The 15,751-nt window shown below is 58.4% G+C and overlaps 1 protein-coding gene across 1 annotated transcript; it reads right to left on the bottom strand.

Moving 5' to 3' along the window:
- Nucleotides 1–3,630: 3,630 nt before the first annotated feature.
- On the bottom strand, nt 3,631–8,357 carry FOXF1 (forkhead box F1). The gene is made up of 2 exons (XM_022582977.3): nt 6,598–8,357; nt 3,631–5,156 (listed from the first exon to the last, which is right to left on the bottom strand). Exons 1-2 carry the CDS (start codon nt 7,715–7,717, stop codon nt 4,996–4,998), a joined length of 1,281 nt encoding a protein of 426 aa, XP_022438685.2. The 5' UTR covers nt 7,718–8,357; the 3' UTR covers nt 3,631–4,995.
- Nucleotides 8,358–15,751: the final 7,394 nt, after the last annotated feature.

Genomic DNA, 15,751 nt, shown 5'->3' with positions numbered 1-15,751 from the left:
GAGGGACCCCAGTCCCTTGTGCTGCCCCTGACCATTGCCATCTCCCCGGTGGAGGCAGGAGGCTGGCAGAGGCTGGGTCACGGACCACACTTCAGCTTCCGTCTTTTATCACTAGGCCTCATGGCTGGAGGAAAATGGGTGTCCAGGAGCCATGGGGCACAGTGGTTAGGGACATGGGCTTTGTGGTCAGAAAGTCCTGGGTCTGAGTCCAAATTCCACCTCTTACCAGCAGTGTCTTGATGAAGTCCCCTAACCTCTCTGAGCTCATTTCTGAATCTGGAGTCGAGAGCAGTAAGTTGTAGGACCTGCCTGAGAGGGCTGCCGAGAAGGTGGACAGAGGTGGTGTGGAGAGAGGACGGCCGCGTGGCCAGCGCAAGGCGCCTCCTGCACAAACCCGAGCCCCGTGTCTGCTCGCCTGGGCGCCAAGTGCCCCCCACCTGCTGCTGCTTAGGGCCACGAGCTGGCTGGGCCACTGGGCGGGAGGGGGCAGCAGAGGCCACAGTGAGACTCCTGCACCGGGGTTTTCTCAGGAGCCCAGAGAATGCTGGACGAGGGACTCTAAACTTGGCGCCCATCAGGACCACCTGGACATCTGTGAGCCTGTGGATTCCCGGGTCCCACCTCCAGAGATTCTAATCCAGCGACTCTCAGCACCTGCCCCCGCCCCCACCTGCAGTGTGAGCAGACACCCCTAGTATTTCTGATGAGGGCATTTCCTGGGCCGCGCTCTGAACCACCCTCAGAAGTGAAGCCCTTGAGCGCAGGGTTAGGAGATCCTGGGGAGGGTCCACATCGGAACCGAACTCCTGACTCAGCCCCACGTTAGAATTCCATCTTTGGAGCCAAGTGGGATGTCTTCCTTCTCCCTGGGAACGGAGGGAAAGTCCAGGTGCGTCATACTGGGAGATGGGGCGTCCAGTGGCTCCCAAGCTGGTTGCCCGAGTCCCTGAGCAGGAGGCCTTGTAGAATATGGGTTCTTGCAACTCGTTTGACACCCATCCCACACTCCAGGGGAGGAGGATAAGAAATGCGCACCTCAGCCATTCCTGGCTGGGCATCCTGGAGCTAGGCTGTCCTCTTGCTCCTGGCAGGTGTCACCTCGCTGACCACTGAGGTGAGGAGAACCGAGGCTCCGAGGTAACATGTCTCACCCAGGTCAAGTGGTGCTGGAGCTGGGACTCTAGCTCCATCTTTGCACTGCTTCCAGGAGAGCTGCAGGCGGGGAGCCAGGCCTTCAGTACCCCCCCACTCCCCTCCCTGTCCCTAGCCCTCCAGCCCCAAAGGGCAAAGAAAACGGCAGGACCAGGCAGGCACTTTCCCTTCGGAAGCACGCACCCTGAGTGCCGACTGGTCGCCAGGCCTGCAGCTCGCGTCTGCCAGGGGCTGGGGAGCCGGGACACTGCGCCAAGGCGCCGCTGCTGCTGCTGCCGCTTGGGGCTGCGATGGCCTGCAGCCGAGGTTCAGCTGTGTCCCAGCCGTGGGCCCTGCGCAGAGAACTGCCACGGGAGGTGTAATCCATGAACAGAAGCCCTATCGTGAACATCCTGGCCGCTGCCCCACCTCCTGGCCTATTGTTTTGGGGAGTATTCATACCCTTGGGGTATTTTGACTGCGTTGTTCCAGGACAAACCCCCTAAAGATGTGTGCAGAACTTTTGAATTAATTCTCTCGAAAATGTCCCTAAGCTAGAATGATACCCCTTTATGCACCCAGGGCGTGTGATTTTGCACCGGACTCAGAAGCGCCTTTGCATTTTAAGCTGGTAACTTGCACAAGCCGTGCACGCTTTTGTGTTGGCACGGGTGGTGGGAGCTTCATCCCCGTGGTCCCTGTGCGAGCCAGGCCGAAATGGGCCTTGGGGAAGACTCGAGTGAACGTGGTCTTGCGCAGGGGCAGCGGGCGGCTTCGTGAAATCTTGGTCCTGGGCGTGGAGGCAATTATGCCTGTAGAATCTGGCCCTTTCGGGTGTGCCTGGAGCCACACTCTCCCCGCGGGGAAGGCTGGACTTTGCTCTCATCCCCAGGCTCCAGGTCAGGCCCCAGGCAGGCCAGGCCCATCCCTGATCCCTGGGCTGGTTTTCCTGCACAGGCCCCTCTGGGTGCCTCCCACCTGGCCTGGCCCGGACGTGAGCATGCCGGGAGATCTTGCTGAAATGAAGGCGCTCCGGGGGATATGAACAGGAGACCGGGGTTCGCCGCCGCCGCCCATCCCCCACTCTGGTCCGGCGGCGCCAAAGCCACGTGCTACCAGGGCGCACCAAGGGGCCAAGGGAGTGGGTGCGGGGGCTGGAGACGCTGCCCGAGAAGACAGGGAGCGCGCCGACTGGGCTGGCATTGGGTTTCTCCTAATCAGCCCCACTTCCCCGGAGCCTCCATCCTAATTGGGGCGCAGGCTCCGATGGAGGAAGCAGGGGGCCCCACTCCTGCCTGCCTGCCTCCCTGCCAAGATTGTCTGGAGCCCCGCACGACGTTCCTGCACTGGAGGCCTGGGGGCTTTTCTCTGGCCCCGTTCTGGGCACCAACGGGAGGCACGGGGTGCGGAGAGGTGGCCTCTGCCCCGGAAGACAGTGCCTCCTCCGCCCTCCATGAAGCTGCACCCCGCCCGCTGCCCGGGAGACCCGGGCCCGCCGCTTCGGCCGCCCAAGACCCCGAGGGACGGAGTCGCCGGCTTTTTCCTGTGCCCTTTATCTCGGTTTTATAGACAGCTATTAGTTTGGGGCATTAATTGCCTGGGCGAGTTTATTGATAATTTTGATGTAACAGAGCACCGGAGAAATTGCCCTCACGTCCAGAATGTCAAATTTGAGAAGAAGCAGGTTCAGAGGCTCACGACCCCACGATGCGGAGAAACTGCGGTGGGTCTTGAACGGCTGCACCGACAATGTGACTTTATTGTGTTTGTTTTCCTAGGTAGCTGGGAATTGGAATAGAAAGAGGGTCAGTAGGGGAGACAGACTTTTTAAAATGGATTTTTCCCCTAATGATTTAGGGGGAAATGTAAGCAGATTGGAAACATGCCTATCACCTTGCTCTCCCACCAACAGCCTTTTTCCTGCTCAAATTTTACTCGCTTCTCCATTGGGGAAAACCAAGTGCAGGGCACAAAAAAAAAAAAAAAAAAAAAAATCCTACCAAAAAAAAAACACCTTAAATGGTGTTCCATGATTTATAACAGCTAGAATATGGGAACAGTAAAGTCTGAAACTCAAAGTACAATTCTCATTGGTCTTGGAGTGGCCAAAACAAAAGTGTAAAATATTTTACGTATATACATATATATATATATATATATATATATATATACGTATATATATGTTTTTTCCCTGGGGGAGGGACAACTATAGTTTTTCTTTAAACGTTTGCTTATTTCTTTAAAACAAGAAACGACATTTAGAGGGGGAGAGGGCTCTTCTTAAAAAACAGAAGCCAAGAAAAAGAGTTACTCTCGTCCAGTTTTCACTTCAGTGTGAAATGAAGAGTGAAAAGAGAAGGATTAGCCAAAAAATAAAAAAGAAGAAAAAAGGATTAAGAATCATCCATACTTTAAATTAAAAAAAAAAAAAGGCTGGAGATCCCAGGCTCGTTTCTGTCTGTATTTGGAAGATATTCTCCAATCCCAATAAAATACTCATGCGATTTTATTTCTAGTTGATACAATATTAAAGGCCATGTACAAATGTTATACATTTTTATTTTTGTTCTTTTTTAGGAAAAAATACACAAAAGGCAAAAACATCCTCAAATTGTCATTTTTATACAGTGCAGAAGGAAATTTAAAATACGTGTCACAAACGCTGCACCCCAGCAGCCAAAATACTAAAAAAAGGGGGGGGGGCCTTCATTTTATATATATATTTATTTATTTATTTATATAAAACATATGGAAATTTGTCTTTACACAGATCGGACTTAGTTTCAAATTTACAATGGATACCTAAAAAAAAAATCTACGCGGCAAATATTGCCAACAAAGTTACACCATTAATACTGATAAACGGAGGAGCCTATGCGGTGTTTCGATTATTAGGGAAAGAAAGTAGAATAAATAACAGGATGAGCCTTGCTATCGTTTTTTTTAAAAGTGCCTTAACCTTTCTGCGTCACCGCAATCCTGAATCCGAGCACTCAGCGGGCCTTCCCGGTCCCCGCGGCGCCGTGTTTTCCTCACTCCCCCACCAGAAGGTTTACAGTAGAGATCAGGAGACAGCCAGGTCTCGGGAGAAAAACACCGACCAAAAAAGTCAAAATAAAGTTAGAAACCAAACCAAAAACACTGAAGAGAAGGATGGAGAGGAAGGCGGAGGGGGACGGCAGCAGAGGCCCGAGAGCCGCCGCTTCTGGGCTCCTGGTTTCTTTCCTAAGATGAGCAGTGGCTTCAGAAATGCAAGTTATTCGCACAAGGATCCACCTGTGGTTGATTGGAGGACTTCTGAGGTGGGGAGGGAGAAGGCGATTTCTTGCCCCCCCTTCCCTGCAAAAGATGGCTCTGAAAGGAGACGCGCATTCCAAGACATTCTTTCAAAAAAAATTAAAAATAAAAAGATAAATACTCAACCAAAAAATAAAAGTATTTGATAATGACGGTCTCACATGTTTGCCTTTCTTCTTCCCCGACTTTTGCCATTGGAGGGGAAGAGGGGGAGAGACCTCAGCAGAATGCTTGTTTAGATGTTGAGGGTTTTTCCCCAACACAGCACCTTCTCAGCCGGTTTCAATAGGATCAAAAATAGGTATTTATTTTTCAACAGCTGCAGTCAGATCAGGCCCCACCACCACCATTTTAAAGAAACTGTTGAGCGGGTGGCGGGGAGGTGCCGACAGCGGGGCTCCGTCGTTGCCTCGGGGATTCCTTTCCCGAATAATCCGGTCGGGGAGGGGTCAAACCCTTTTCTTCTGCCGACGGTCATACCTCGAAAATAAAGCAGTTTCTGGCGATGGGTTCCGAAGTCCCAGTGCCCGGCCAGCCCCTGCCCGGAGGGCCCCGGGGGCTGTGGCCTCACATCACGCACGGCTTGATGTCTTGGTAGGTGACCTGCTGGTGGTAGTAAGAGCCACCGCCGGCTGAGTGCATGGACGAGGATGCCATTGTGTTGAAAGAGAAGACGAACTCCTTTCGGTCACACATGCTGGGTGACTGCGAGTGGTACCGCGGGATGCCTGCAGGGCAGGGCGACAGGAAAGGGGACGTTAAAGGGTTAGCCTCCGGAGGCCAGAGTTCCAGGTGGAGAAGCACCTTTGCCCGAGGGGTGCACGGGGCAGGCTTGCCCGGCTCGGGCGCAGGGCTGGAGGCCTCCCCTCCACAGCGCCTCCCCATGTCTGAGTTCCCGGTCTCCGTAGGGCCGGCGCCCAAAGGGAAGATCCCCAGACACTGGCAAGGATCCCTGCTCCCCTGAGCGCCTGCTGGCTGGGCCTCTCCCACTTTGGACACCAAGCCTGGGCCGGGGCCTTCCAGAGGCTGACGGGGAAGTGGTGAGGGGGGCCGAGATGCGCCAACAGAGAAGGTCCAGCGGCCTCCACTTTCAGGGCAGCCTGGGGCCTGTGCCTGGTGCTGGGCAGCCACCTTCCAACCCCAAAGGCTGCGGTGGCCCCAGAGCAGCCAGCCAGGCCGGCAGGGGCCAACACGGGGGCCAAGGGTGGCTTCTCAAATGAAGGGCCCTTTGAGAACCGAGCCTCTGGGACAGCTGGAGCCCGCCTGGAGTTTGAAGCCGCCCAAGCTGGGCAACCCGGCGCAGAGACCCTTCCAGCCTCCAGGCAGGCCCGGCTCCTCCCCCCACAGGCTGCTGACAGCTGACTCCTGGCAGGCCCCTGCTTGGATCACTCCAATCTCTTCTCAGAACCAGGCCCAGAAGGCTGCTAGTGGGTGCCTAGATGGAGGGTTCAGAGGGGAAGATTGCTGTGCACCTTCCTTCTCTGAGGATTGGGGGTGGGGCGGTACCTGGAGACCTGAAAACCTGGCTCCTGAGAAACAGGCTGTGTGGGGGGCCTGCAACTCTGACCCTCGATCGGGTCCCCTCTCTGCCTCTGTCACCACAAAATGCCCCGACTCAATGTTCGCGTGGCCCAGGCCTGATTCCTGAAAGGCCGGGCTCTGAGCCTCTGAGCAGGCGTGCAGCCCGGCCGGCTTTGGGCCTAACTCTTCCGTCCTGCCCGGCTCAGAGCAGAGGCGGCTCTCCCGCAGCTTTTCTGGGGCGAGTGGGGAGAGTGAGCCAGCTGTCCGGGGCTGGGCCTGGCTCCATCCTGGCAGCTTGCTGAGGTGTGAGGGGGCTAAGGGACCTGAGGGGACTTAGAATATTGGAGTCTAATAAGTCTTTTTGGTGAGGATGGGGCCTACCTGGCCAGGCTGGGGCAGCCAGCAGCTGGGAGTTGAAACAGAAAAGGAGAGAAAACGACATCTTAGTCTATACTGGGGGCTCCAGGCTGCACTCGCGTCTCAAATGGGGGGAGGTGGGGCTGAGAGACACCCTGGGGAGCTTGGCACCGCACAGAAGTGGCCGCAGGCTGTGGCCCAGGGCGGTCAGCAGCTTCTGGGGGCTGGGTCTGCAGCGCACTCACAGATGTGTTCCCCTCAGGACTGGGACAGTTCAACCTCCCCACTCACCTTGCAGCTCAGCTGGGGTGTTGTGACTGTTCTGGTGCAGATACGGCTGGTCCAGGGAATGCGTGGAGAGGCTGCCGGACAGGGGGTTGGCCGCGGGGTTGCAGGGGGACAGGGGCTGCTGCTTGATGTAGGAGGCGCTGCTGTTGAGCGCCGCGGAGGCGGAAGGCGGCCAGGCGGCCGCCGAGCCTGAGTAGACGGCGTGGGGCTCCATGACCCCACCGGCGGCCGCGGGCAGCAGTGGGGAAGCAGGCACCGAGCTGTCGTGGTGCGGGTACTCGCCGGCCGCCGCGGCGCCGCAGCTGCCCATGTACGAGTGGCCACCGTTGGCGGGCAGGTGGGGCACCGAGTGGCTGGGCAAAGCCATGCCGTCCACGTTGCCCGGCAAGTGGCCGTTCATCATGCCCAGACCTCCCTCCAGCGCCAGGCTGTTGGGCGGGCACGAGAGGCCGCCGGCGGAGCCCTGGAAGCTGTAGGTGTCCGGGAGGTGGTTGAAGCCGAGCCCGTTCATCATGCTGTACATGGGCTTGAGCGCCTGGCATTTCCTTCGGAAGCCGCGCGGCCGCCGCCGAAAGGAGCCCTCCTCGAACATGAACTCACTGGCCGGGTCGATGGTCCAGTAGTGGCCCTTGCCCGGCCGCCCGAGGCCCTTGGGCAGCTTGATGAAGCACTCATTGAGCGAGAGGTTGTGGCGCACCGAGTTCTTCCAGCCCTGGTAGGAGCCGCGGAAGAAGGGGAAGCGGCTCTGCAGGAACTGGTAGATCTCGCTGAGTGTCAGGCGCTTGGTGGGCGAGCTCTGGATGGCCATGACGATGAGCGCGATGTAGGAGTAGGGCGGCTTCTCGGGGCGCCGGATGCCGGCGTTGGTCTTCTTGGCCTTGGACGGGCCGGACGACGCGGGGTCCATGGCCGCGCCGCCTCCCCCGCCGCCGCCGTGCGGTGGCTGCTGCTTCTCGGGCGCCGAAGACATCGGGTGGCTGCTGCCGCTGCCGCCGCTGCCGCTGCTGCTCTGCGCCGCCGACGAGCCGGGAGGAGGAGGAGGAGGAGGAAGAGGAGGGGGAGGGGGAGGAGGGCAAGGGGGAGGGGGCTGCGCGCGCGGGGCTGGCTGCACCTCTGCCGTCATCGGCGGCCACTTCTCCCGAGCTAGCCTCGGCGCGCCCTCCCCCGCCCGCTCGCTCGCTCGCTCGCTCGTCCTCCCCGAGGAGCTGATGGATCCGCGGGCGGTTGGCGCAGAGCCCCCTCTCTCTCCAGCTGCCTCCTCCCCCCACCTACTCTCCTCCCTCTTTCCCTCTCGCCCTCCCACAAGCGAAGGAGCCGAGCAGAGGCTGAGAGCAGGCTCTCTGCAGCCTGGGCGGAGGCCGCTAGGAAGACCCCCACCGGTTTTGCGGGGGAGGCACCACCTCTCGGGCCGGTGGCCGTGCGCCCCCGCGGGGAGCAGCGCTCGGTCCCCACCACCCGCGGCGCTCGGCTCCACGACTCCAGCCGAGGCCGCCCTCTCTGCCTTGTCTCTCGGCGGCGTCTCGCGGGCCAGCGTAAGACCCTCCAGGAGTTCTCTCCCCTCCCTGCCCCCCTCCGGCCCCCGCGGTGGTGGGCGCTTAAAGGGCCCCCACCTTCGCCTCCCAGCGTCCGCCTGCAGAACCCGCCCCGCCTCCACCAACCTGGCGAGCAAGTGTTAAAGCGCCCTCGGCCCGCGGTTCAGCCCAGCTGCGCGCAGGCCCCCCGCCTTCTCTGCCCGGCCCGCGCGGAGGGAAACGCACCCCGGGTCCCGGGCCTTCCCCGACGCGTACTGCTCGGTGGCAAATCGCAACTGCAGTGGCGGCCGTGGCCGCCGGGTCGTGACCATCGCGGACGCAGCCGGTTCGGCTACGGGTCCCCGCGGCCAGCGGGCGTGTGTTCCCGCGATGGACCGCCTACCCACTCTCCCCGCCCCGGGAAGGACTGCGCCGCGCCCGGGACTTTTCGGACTCGCCCAGCCCGGCGCGAGCGGGCGGGCAGCCGATGGAGCCGAGCGCGGGCGGAAAACGAAAGCGCAGGGCGGGTCGCTGCTGCTTTGTCTCCGGCGCCGCAGGCTGTTCGGGGAGCGAGTGAGAACCTCTGGCCTTGCGGAGACCAACATCTCACGGGCTTCCCGAACAGGCGGCCACGCTCATTTCACTTACTTGTGCACTCGTGCACACACATGCATACACTGATGCACATGCAAACCCGGTAAATTTCGCAGACTCAGACGTGCAAACTCACACCCACGCGTTCGTTCCCACTCACGCGCACACGGCGCTCAGGCATGTGCGTGCCCACTCGTGCGCTCACTCACGCGCACACAAAAGGCCCACAGGAGCTTCAATTCGCACCTACTCCCACTCATGTGCACACTAGCCACGCTGATCTGAGCTCACACATAACTCAGTTGACCCCCCCCCCCCCCAGCATACACACTGAAAACCCGCCTATTTGGCCCCGCAGTCCCTGTGTCCCCGCTTCCCAAGAGCAGGTTCCGATTTCTCGCAGATGGTAAAGGCCCTGGCAGGAAGTTTATACGGTTCAACGTAAACACATTCTGGGGGATTCTTTAATAATAATAATAGAGAATTCCGCGTGCGCGGGGGGGAGTTGGCCTAATGCCCCTGTGGGCTCGGCCTGCCGCCGCCGCGGGGGCCTCTGACATTGAGCGCCAAGCCAGGTTCCGGAAAGCAGTCTGCGCGGGCGGGGAGCATGGGCCCGGGCGGCCCTCGCGCGCCGGGCTGCCCGCAGCGGGGGGCTCACACGCAGCCTTACCCCGCCAACCTCCCGGCGCTGGGGTGCGGGCTAGGACGGGGTAGGGGGGACGGTGGCGCCGAGCGCAGGATGGCGCAGGAGCCGGGCGCAACGCCGCACGCGGGGACCCAGGTGAGTGCTGTTCGCTCGCAGACTTCGGAGGAGGGAGGCGAGGGGTGTTTTCGCGGGTCGTCGCGAGGAGCCAGGACGCCGTGCCGCGGCGCGAGCTGGGGCGGGAGGCGTGTGCCGGGCTCGGAGTGCGGCCCCGCGGCGCTTTTCAAAGCCCACCGGCCTCTCGGGTTTCTCGGGCCTCCTTGTCAACCCGCTGACGCCCCTCCTCGCTCCGACGCCTTCGGCTTCGGCGGTAGACGCCTCGTCGCCTTCGGGACGCCTGGCACGTCCATGCGAGGAGCTGGGGGTCTCGGCGGCATAGCCTGCCCTGGCGGAGCGCGCTCGCGGGAGACTAGAAAGCCAGCTTCTCTGCGCTGCGCTTTCGCTCGGCTCTCCCGGCCTCGGCTCCGCACGCAGGCAGGGGTCGGTCGGCAGGGGAAGGGTGAGTGTGGGATGTGACCGCGTCGTGTGCGGTTGTCTTCGCGCAGGTAGACGCGCGCTGGCAGACCCACTCCCACTTCCCAGAGCCCAGCCAGCATCCACCGACCGCAGGCATCCTGAGCACCGCGCACAGCCTCGGCCTCCATACGTCAGAGAACACCCCTCACACAGCTCAGGCGCCCCAACCCTTGCACGAGCGCTCTGGCCTGCCCACCGCCGAGGACACACTTTCGGTTACGTGCACACACTCCTGCGCTGCGCGTTCGCCCACGCACAGCCCGCCGCACACGCACACGCAATCGCACGCACGGCCGCTCCGCTCGCGCGCGCACACGTCCACGCACACGCAATCTCACATTTCTCTCTCCATCACTTTTTTTTTTTTTTTCCCGCCAGACGGCAGCTGCAGGGTAGGAGGCCCCGCGGCGCTGGGAGGGAAGTTCCCGAGAAGGGGTCGCTACTACCAGCTGCCGGGAGCACATCTGGCCTTTAGAAGAGAGGCTATTGGGGGAGGTTGCCCCACTCCCAAGGCAGCGAGGGGTGAAACGCAAAGCCCCGAGGCTCCCAGAAAGTGATAGTAACCCCTCCCTTTCTCTCGCTCCTCCCCCACTGACAGGACGCTCCAAAATGAGAGGGCTCTATAGAGCATGAAGTTGGGGCCCCTTTTTCCAGTAGCCCCCTTCCCTCTTAGGCCCTCTCTAGTTGGGAGAGGGCTACAGATTCCGTCTTCAGCTAACCCATAGATCAGTTTCCCTCACTCCTGCACATCACTGTTTCTCAGCGGCTCCCTTTGCGGGCTGCTGTGTGTTTTGGGGTGGGAAAGCTCCGGCCTTCCTGGGAGGAAGTGTGGAGTCAGGGCCCCGCCTGGCCTCCACTTACCCCTGAGGTCTAACAGTAGAATAGACTTTGCCGGGGAAGGCCAGCAGTTGCTGTGCCCAGGGAGAGGCTGAACGGCCTCGGAGCCTCAGGAATGCGGCAGACAGAGGCTCTCCCCCAACCCCGCATCTCCACTGGGGCAGGAGGTAAAGTGGAGGGGAATGAGTTCCAGCTGTGTGATTTGGAGGTCTCCCCCCCTCCCCCCCCCAGTTCTGGAAAGAGCCACAACCATGGCAAGGAGGGCTTTTCCAGGTGGCCGGAGACTAAGCTTTCGGCTCTTAAGATGCCCTGAGAGGTCGCTCCTGATCCTGCCTTTGGGGGATGGAGAAACCGAGGCCCTGGCCTGGGTCAGCCAGCGCTGCCAAGCGAGCATCTCTCTGTGGTTTGCTCCGCCTCCAAGGGCTGCCTGTCATCGAATTTTACCCTCCCAGATGCCTCGTTACAGGCCGAGAGTGGAGAGAGAGGGGTGTTTAGAGATGCTTCTGTTGCCCCCTACCCCTGGCTTTCCAGGCTCAAGGGCCCTGAGACCCACTGGCGAACTGACGGTGATAAAATAATAACCACCACCACAAACCCATGATGATAATAGGATTTATCGATTGCTGGCCATGCACCCGGTATTGAGCTAAGCCTTATAAACACCTCTCAGATGTTCTTGATGTTTCTCTGGGCTGTGAATCCCTTTGATAAACTGTTGAAAACTAAAACCCTACACCCACCCCTTCCAGAGGAAAGATACCTGCGACATTTGTAGAATGATTTTCAAGGTTTCACCAAATGCCTGGAGCCCACCCATGAATCCACAGTCTCCCATCCACGAACCCAGGACTGTGGTTAAACACCCCAAGGATACTTGTTTAACCTTCACAGATGACCCTACCAGGTCAATATTATCCCTCCCTTTACAGATGGGCTCAGTGACATTGCCTCACGTCCTAGGTCACCCTGCAGAGGCAGGACAGAAATCCAGGTCTGAGCAGGACCGGGGGTTAAGCCTCCGGAGTACAGGGCAGAGACTGTCTACGTGCAGACTCACAATCGTGGTCCGAATTTGAATCCAGCCTCCACTATGTAGTCATGTTGCGTAAGCCATTTATGCATTTGTTCCTTGTCTTTTTTTGGCAGGGAGTGGGAGGGTGGGATTTATTGGTTGATTTTTCCCCAGCTTTATTGAGATACAATTAACTCATTGGGTATGTTTCAGGTGTGCAGAGTGTTGATTTGATACATTTATATGTTGCAAAATGACACCATCCCATCACGTAGTTACCATTTCTTTCTTTTCTTTTCTTTTTTTTGGGGGGAGTGAGAAGTAGAAGATCTCTCTTAGCAACGTTTAAGTATATGATACAATGTTGTTAGCTATAATCCCCATGCTGTAACTTAGTGTCTTCATCTAAAAAATGGGACGAATAATGGCGTCTGTTTCTTAGGGCTGATTGGGAGGATTGGACAAGACTGTGCAGAGAAAGACAGGCTCTCCAAACAGACAGAAACAAACAAAACCCCCAGGGGCCCAGCTCCAGGGACTGTCGGAGAAAACGCAGACAGGGATTCGGGCAGCTCTCTGCTCTTAGCGCAGAGATCTATCAAGAACACCCACCCATCCCAAATCCAATCTGCGCTCCAGCGCCGGCCCCAGGAACCCCAAAATGGGGAGGGGGGGTGTAAAAACAGACACGCCTGCCATGTCTCCCACTCCCCGAACCCAAGGTATTTTTACTGGCTAATTGCTTAAGTGAAGCCGCCCGGGCCGAGAGCGCGCCGTAACCCGAGCAGGGAACCAGATCCAGCTCGGATTGTGCCCGGGCCGGCAGCGCGGGCGCGGGCGGGGGCGGGGGCGGCTGCCGACCACCCACCGCGAGGGCAGCCGCCCTGCTCTGCATTAGCGCCGGCCCGCACCTCCCTCGTCCCCGCTCCCTCGAACCCCTTCCCCGGCGACGTCCAAAGGCGACAGAAGGTAGCGCGGGCCGGGCCCCAGACCAAGGTGGGCGTTTGGCAGTAAAGGAAGCCTCTTGGCTTGCGGACGTCGGTGGGGGATTAGGGGTGGGAGGTTTGTGGTGAAAATGCAGCCCTGGGGACAGGAGACTGTGGGGAGAAGCGTCAGAGTCAGGAGGAGAGGGCACCCTCTCCCCAGTTACAGGGCGATCTGTGCACAGAATAAGTGGGGTATTTCTCTGCAGACTCTGGAGGTGCACACGTATCGCGCGTGCCAATGTGCAGAATATTGTCCAGAGAGCAGGAACTATAGAACTAGAGAGGCACCGGGTAGTGCCCTGTAAGTGTGATTGTGTCAGGTGGGTGTACAATGTAAGGCCTGTGTGCACGGAATAGCACAAGGTGTGCAAATATAACTGTTTCCTGTGCTGAACATTATTAGGGGGTGGGTACCGCATAGTGGCTTCATGCATAATGAATGTTTTAAGATGTGAATAATATGACACGTTGTGTGTGCAGAATATTTGAGGGCAATAAGAAGTGTCCTGTACACCAAATATTATAAAGCGTGTGTAGTATGTAGCAGGTTACGCACGCTGGGGTGTGTACAGCATCACGTATTCTGGACAGAATACTGTAGGCTCTGCGGACCATATAATATAGAACTACGTGGACTGTTGTAAGGTGTGTGCGTGATATAATGGGTTGTATTGGACATGATATAGTGGTTTCACACGCACATCGTAAAGTACGGCGCGGTGCCTGTGCGCCCGGAGCATCCCGGGCAGCGTTTCGCAAGGAGAGGGGTCTGCACTGTGACGCTGTGTCTGCCCAAGCGTCAGGCAGTGCGTTTGCAGTGGAGCATGGTGGCGTGAGTAGGACACCGTCAGGAGGTCTGCACGCAGCCAAGCATGCAATAATAAAAATACAGAGCTCACACATCCGACGGTCATGGAGGCCTGACCTTGTGCCCTCGCTAGGCACCTCAAGGCCACCACTCGCTCAGTAACCCCCACCATAACCCTGGGAGGCAGGTTCTGTTCTGATCTCAGGTCCCAGGGAAGTGAGTGATTCTCCTACTCTGTTTTTGTAGTGACAGAGCAACTTTCCTGCCCTTTGTCGTGCCGGGAAGGGAGGGCTGTCCTCCTCGGCATGGCATGGTATGGAGACGTGGGGACGATTTACCTTCTGTGCGGGTCTTTGAGAGGCTGTGAGCTCAGAACCGTGTAAGCCTCTGTCTGCAGCCAGCACAGAAAAGACGCAGAGACAAGGAACGTGGGCAGAATGAGCACTAGAAGGGACCCCAAGTCCTGGGGAGCCCCAGCACCCTCAGAAGGCCATTGGGGAGGCTCCTGCCCTGTGCTGCACACCCGCACCTCGGGGTGCTGTCCCTGCTTGTGCCCGTTGCTGCCAGCCAAGCTCTAAACTAAGGCAGTCCTGTTGTCTTCTCTAGTCAATGGCAAGTCAGATTCCGGGGCCCCTTAGAGTGTTCCTGGGGCTACCCCACAGTGGGGAGGAGAGAGAGCCCTACCCTCTGGCTTCACTGGCCCAGCCACACCCCGCTCGACACAGATGCGAAACGGCACCTGTGGGGACCACTAGGGCCATGCTTGGGGAGCAGCTGAGGCAAGGGTTATCCCTGACCCAGGTCCTGGCAGTTCATCTCCCCTGTCAGCTGTACATTAGGGAGAGGTTCATATTTTGGTCAAAAAAAAAAAAAAGAGCCTCGTATTTGTGCTGCTGCAGCCCTGCGATTGCCCCTCCACTTGGCCTTTTACCCAAAAGCACGCATTTTCCATGACGTTCTTCAATGAAATATTTGACAACATTGCAGCCCAGGAATTTACAGCCCTCTTCCCCTCGAGATTTTTGGGAGTTTTCTGGCATTAGCAGTGCATACTGCTCTAAGGAACAGAGAACGCTCCGGGGACGCTGCGTGTCCTGGGGCTCCCACCCCGGTGCCTGGCCTGGCTGCAGCCCTCCTTCCCACAGGGTCACGCTCCAAAGCATCCGATGTGTGTTTATCCCTGCTGCCTGGACAGCTGCTCTCAAAAAGATGGCGAGAAGACGTTCGCTCCATCATGGGGGTGTGTGAGGGAGGGAGTGTGTCCCAGATCTTGTTTCTGAGCAAAGGACCCACACGGAGGGAGAAAAAGAGGCATCTCCCAAGAGTTACGGCTGAGAGAAAGCGGCTGGTCCTCAACACTTACTGGGGGGGGGTGCCCCGTGGAAATAGCTCCTCTGGGGGCAGGGGGAGCGGGTAGTGTAGAGAGAGACGATGAAAATGAGTGAGTTTCCAAAAAAAAAAAAACCAAAAGGAAAATATAAATTAAATTTCAAACGTCAGATACTTTCTATTTCTCAGGTTCAAGGGGGAGATAAAACAACACACACCACCTTCGGGGATCAGGGGGTTTAGGAGAGGGCGAGATGAGGAAACGAGGGCCAGGCCGAGTAGGGACGGGGCGGGAGTGTGCTCAGATTGGGTCCGTAATCAAACGCAGCAATTTGCTCCCAGAATCCTGCAGCGTGCGCACCCAAAATGTGCCTGTTGGCCTCCCTGATAGCTTGTGATGCTCTAGTTCCACTTAGAGGGTGTGGGAAATACGAAAACAAGTGTTATCTCTAGGGAGAAAACAGAATCCGCACAGCCCAGAGTGCCTGCGGGAAGAAGGGACTTCACCTGCCCGAGCGCGGCCCAGAGCCCCGGGTTTGCTGAGGAAACGGAGGTGACGGATGTGCTCTTTCCACGCCTCCCCCGCACCCCAGGTTGGGTTTGGGCCCTTTTGTCCCAGCCGGGTCGTTTCCGGGCTGCCCCAGGGACCCCCTGGGAGGATTTGCACGTGGGCGTGCCGACTTGCACAGCCTCCCCGGTCTGTCTTCTGCACGATCGGAGAGCCAGCTGTGTGTGTGACACGGGGAAGGTGACACAGCTCCCGGGCAGTCAGAGCTGAGAAGAGTGCCCTGTGGACGCAGAACAGAGGCACAGGTGTCCAGGAGACACGGAGACCCTCCTCCACCCCAGAGAGACCCCAAG

The sequence above is a fragment of the Delphinapterus leucas genome, chromosome 20 (genome assembly GCF_059928025.1).
Source record: "Delphinapterus leucas isolate spDelLeu-1000000601 "Yukka" chromosome 20, BTC_Dleu_Yukka2, whole genome shotgun sequence".
Classification (NCBI taxonomy): Eukaryota; Metazoa; Chordata; class Mammalia; order Artiodactyla; family Monodontidae; genus Delphinapterus; species Delphinapterus leucas.
This window is presented reverse-complemented; position numbering and strand designations above follow the sequence as displayed.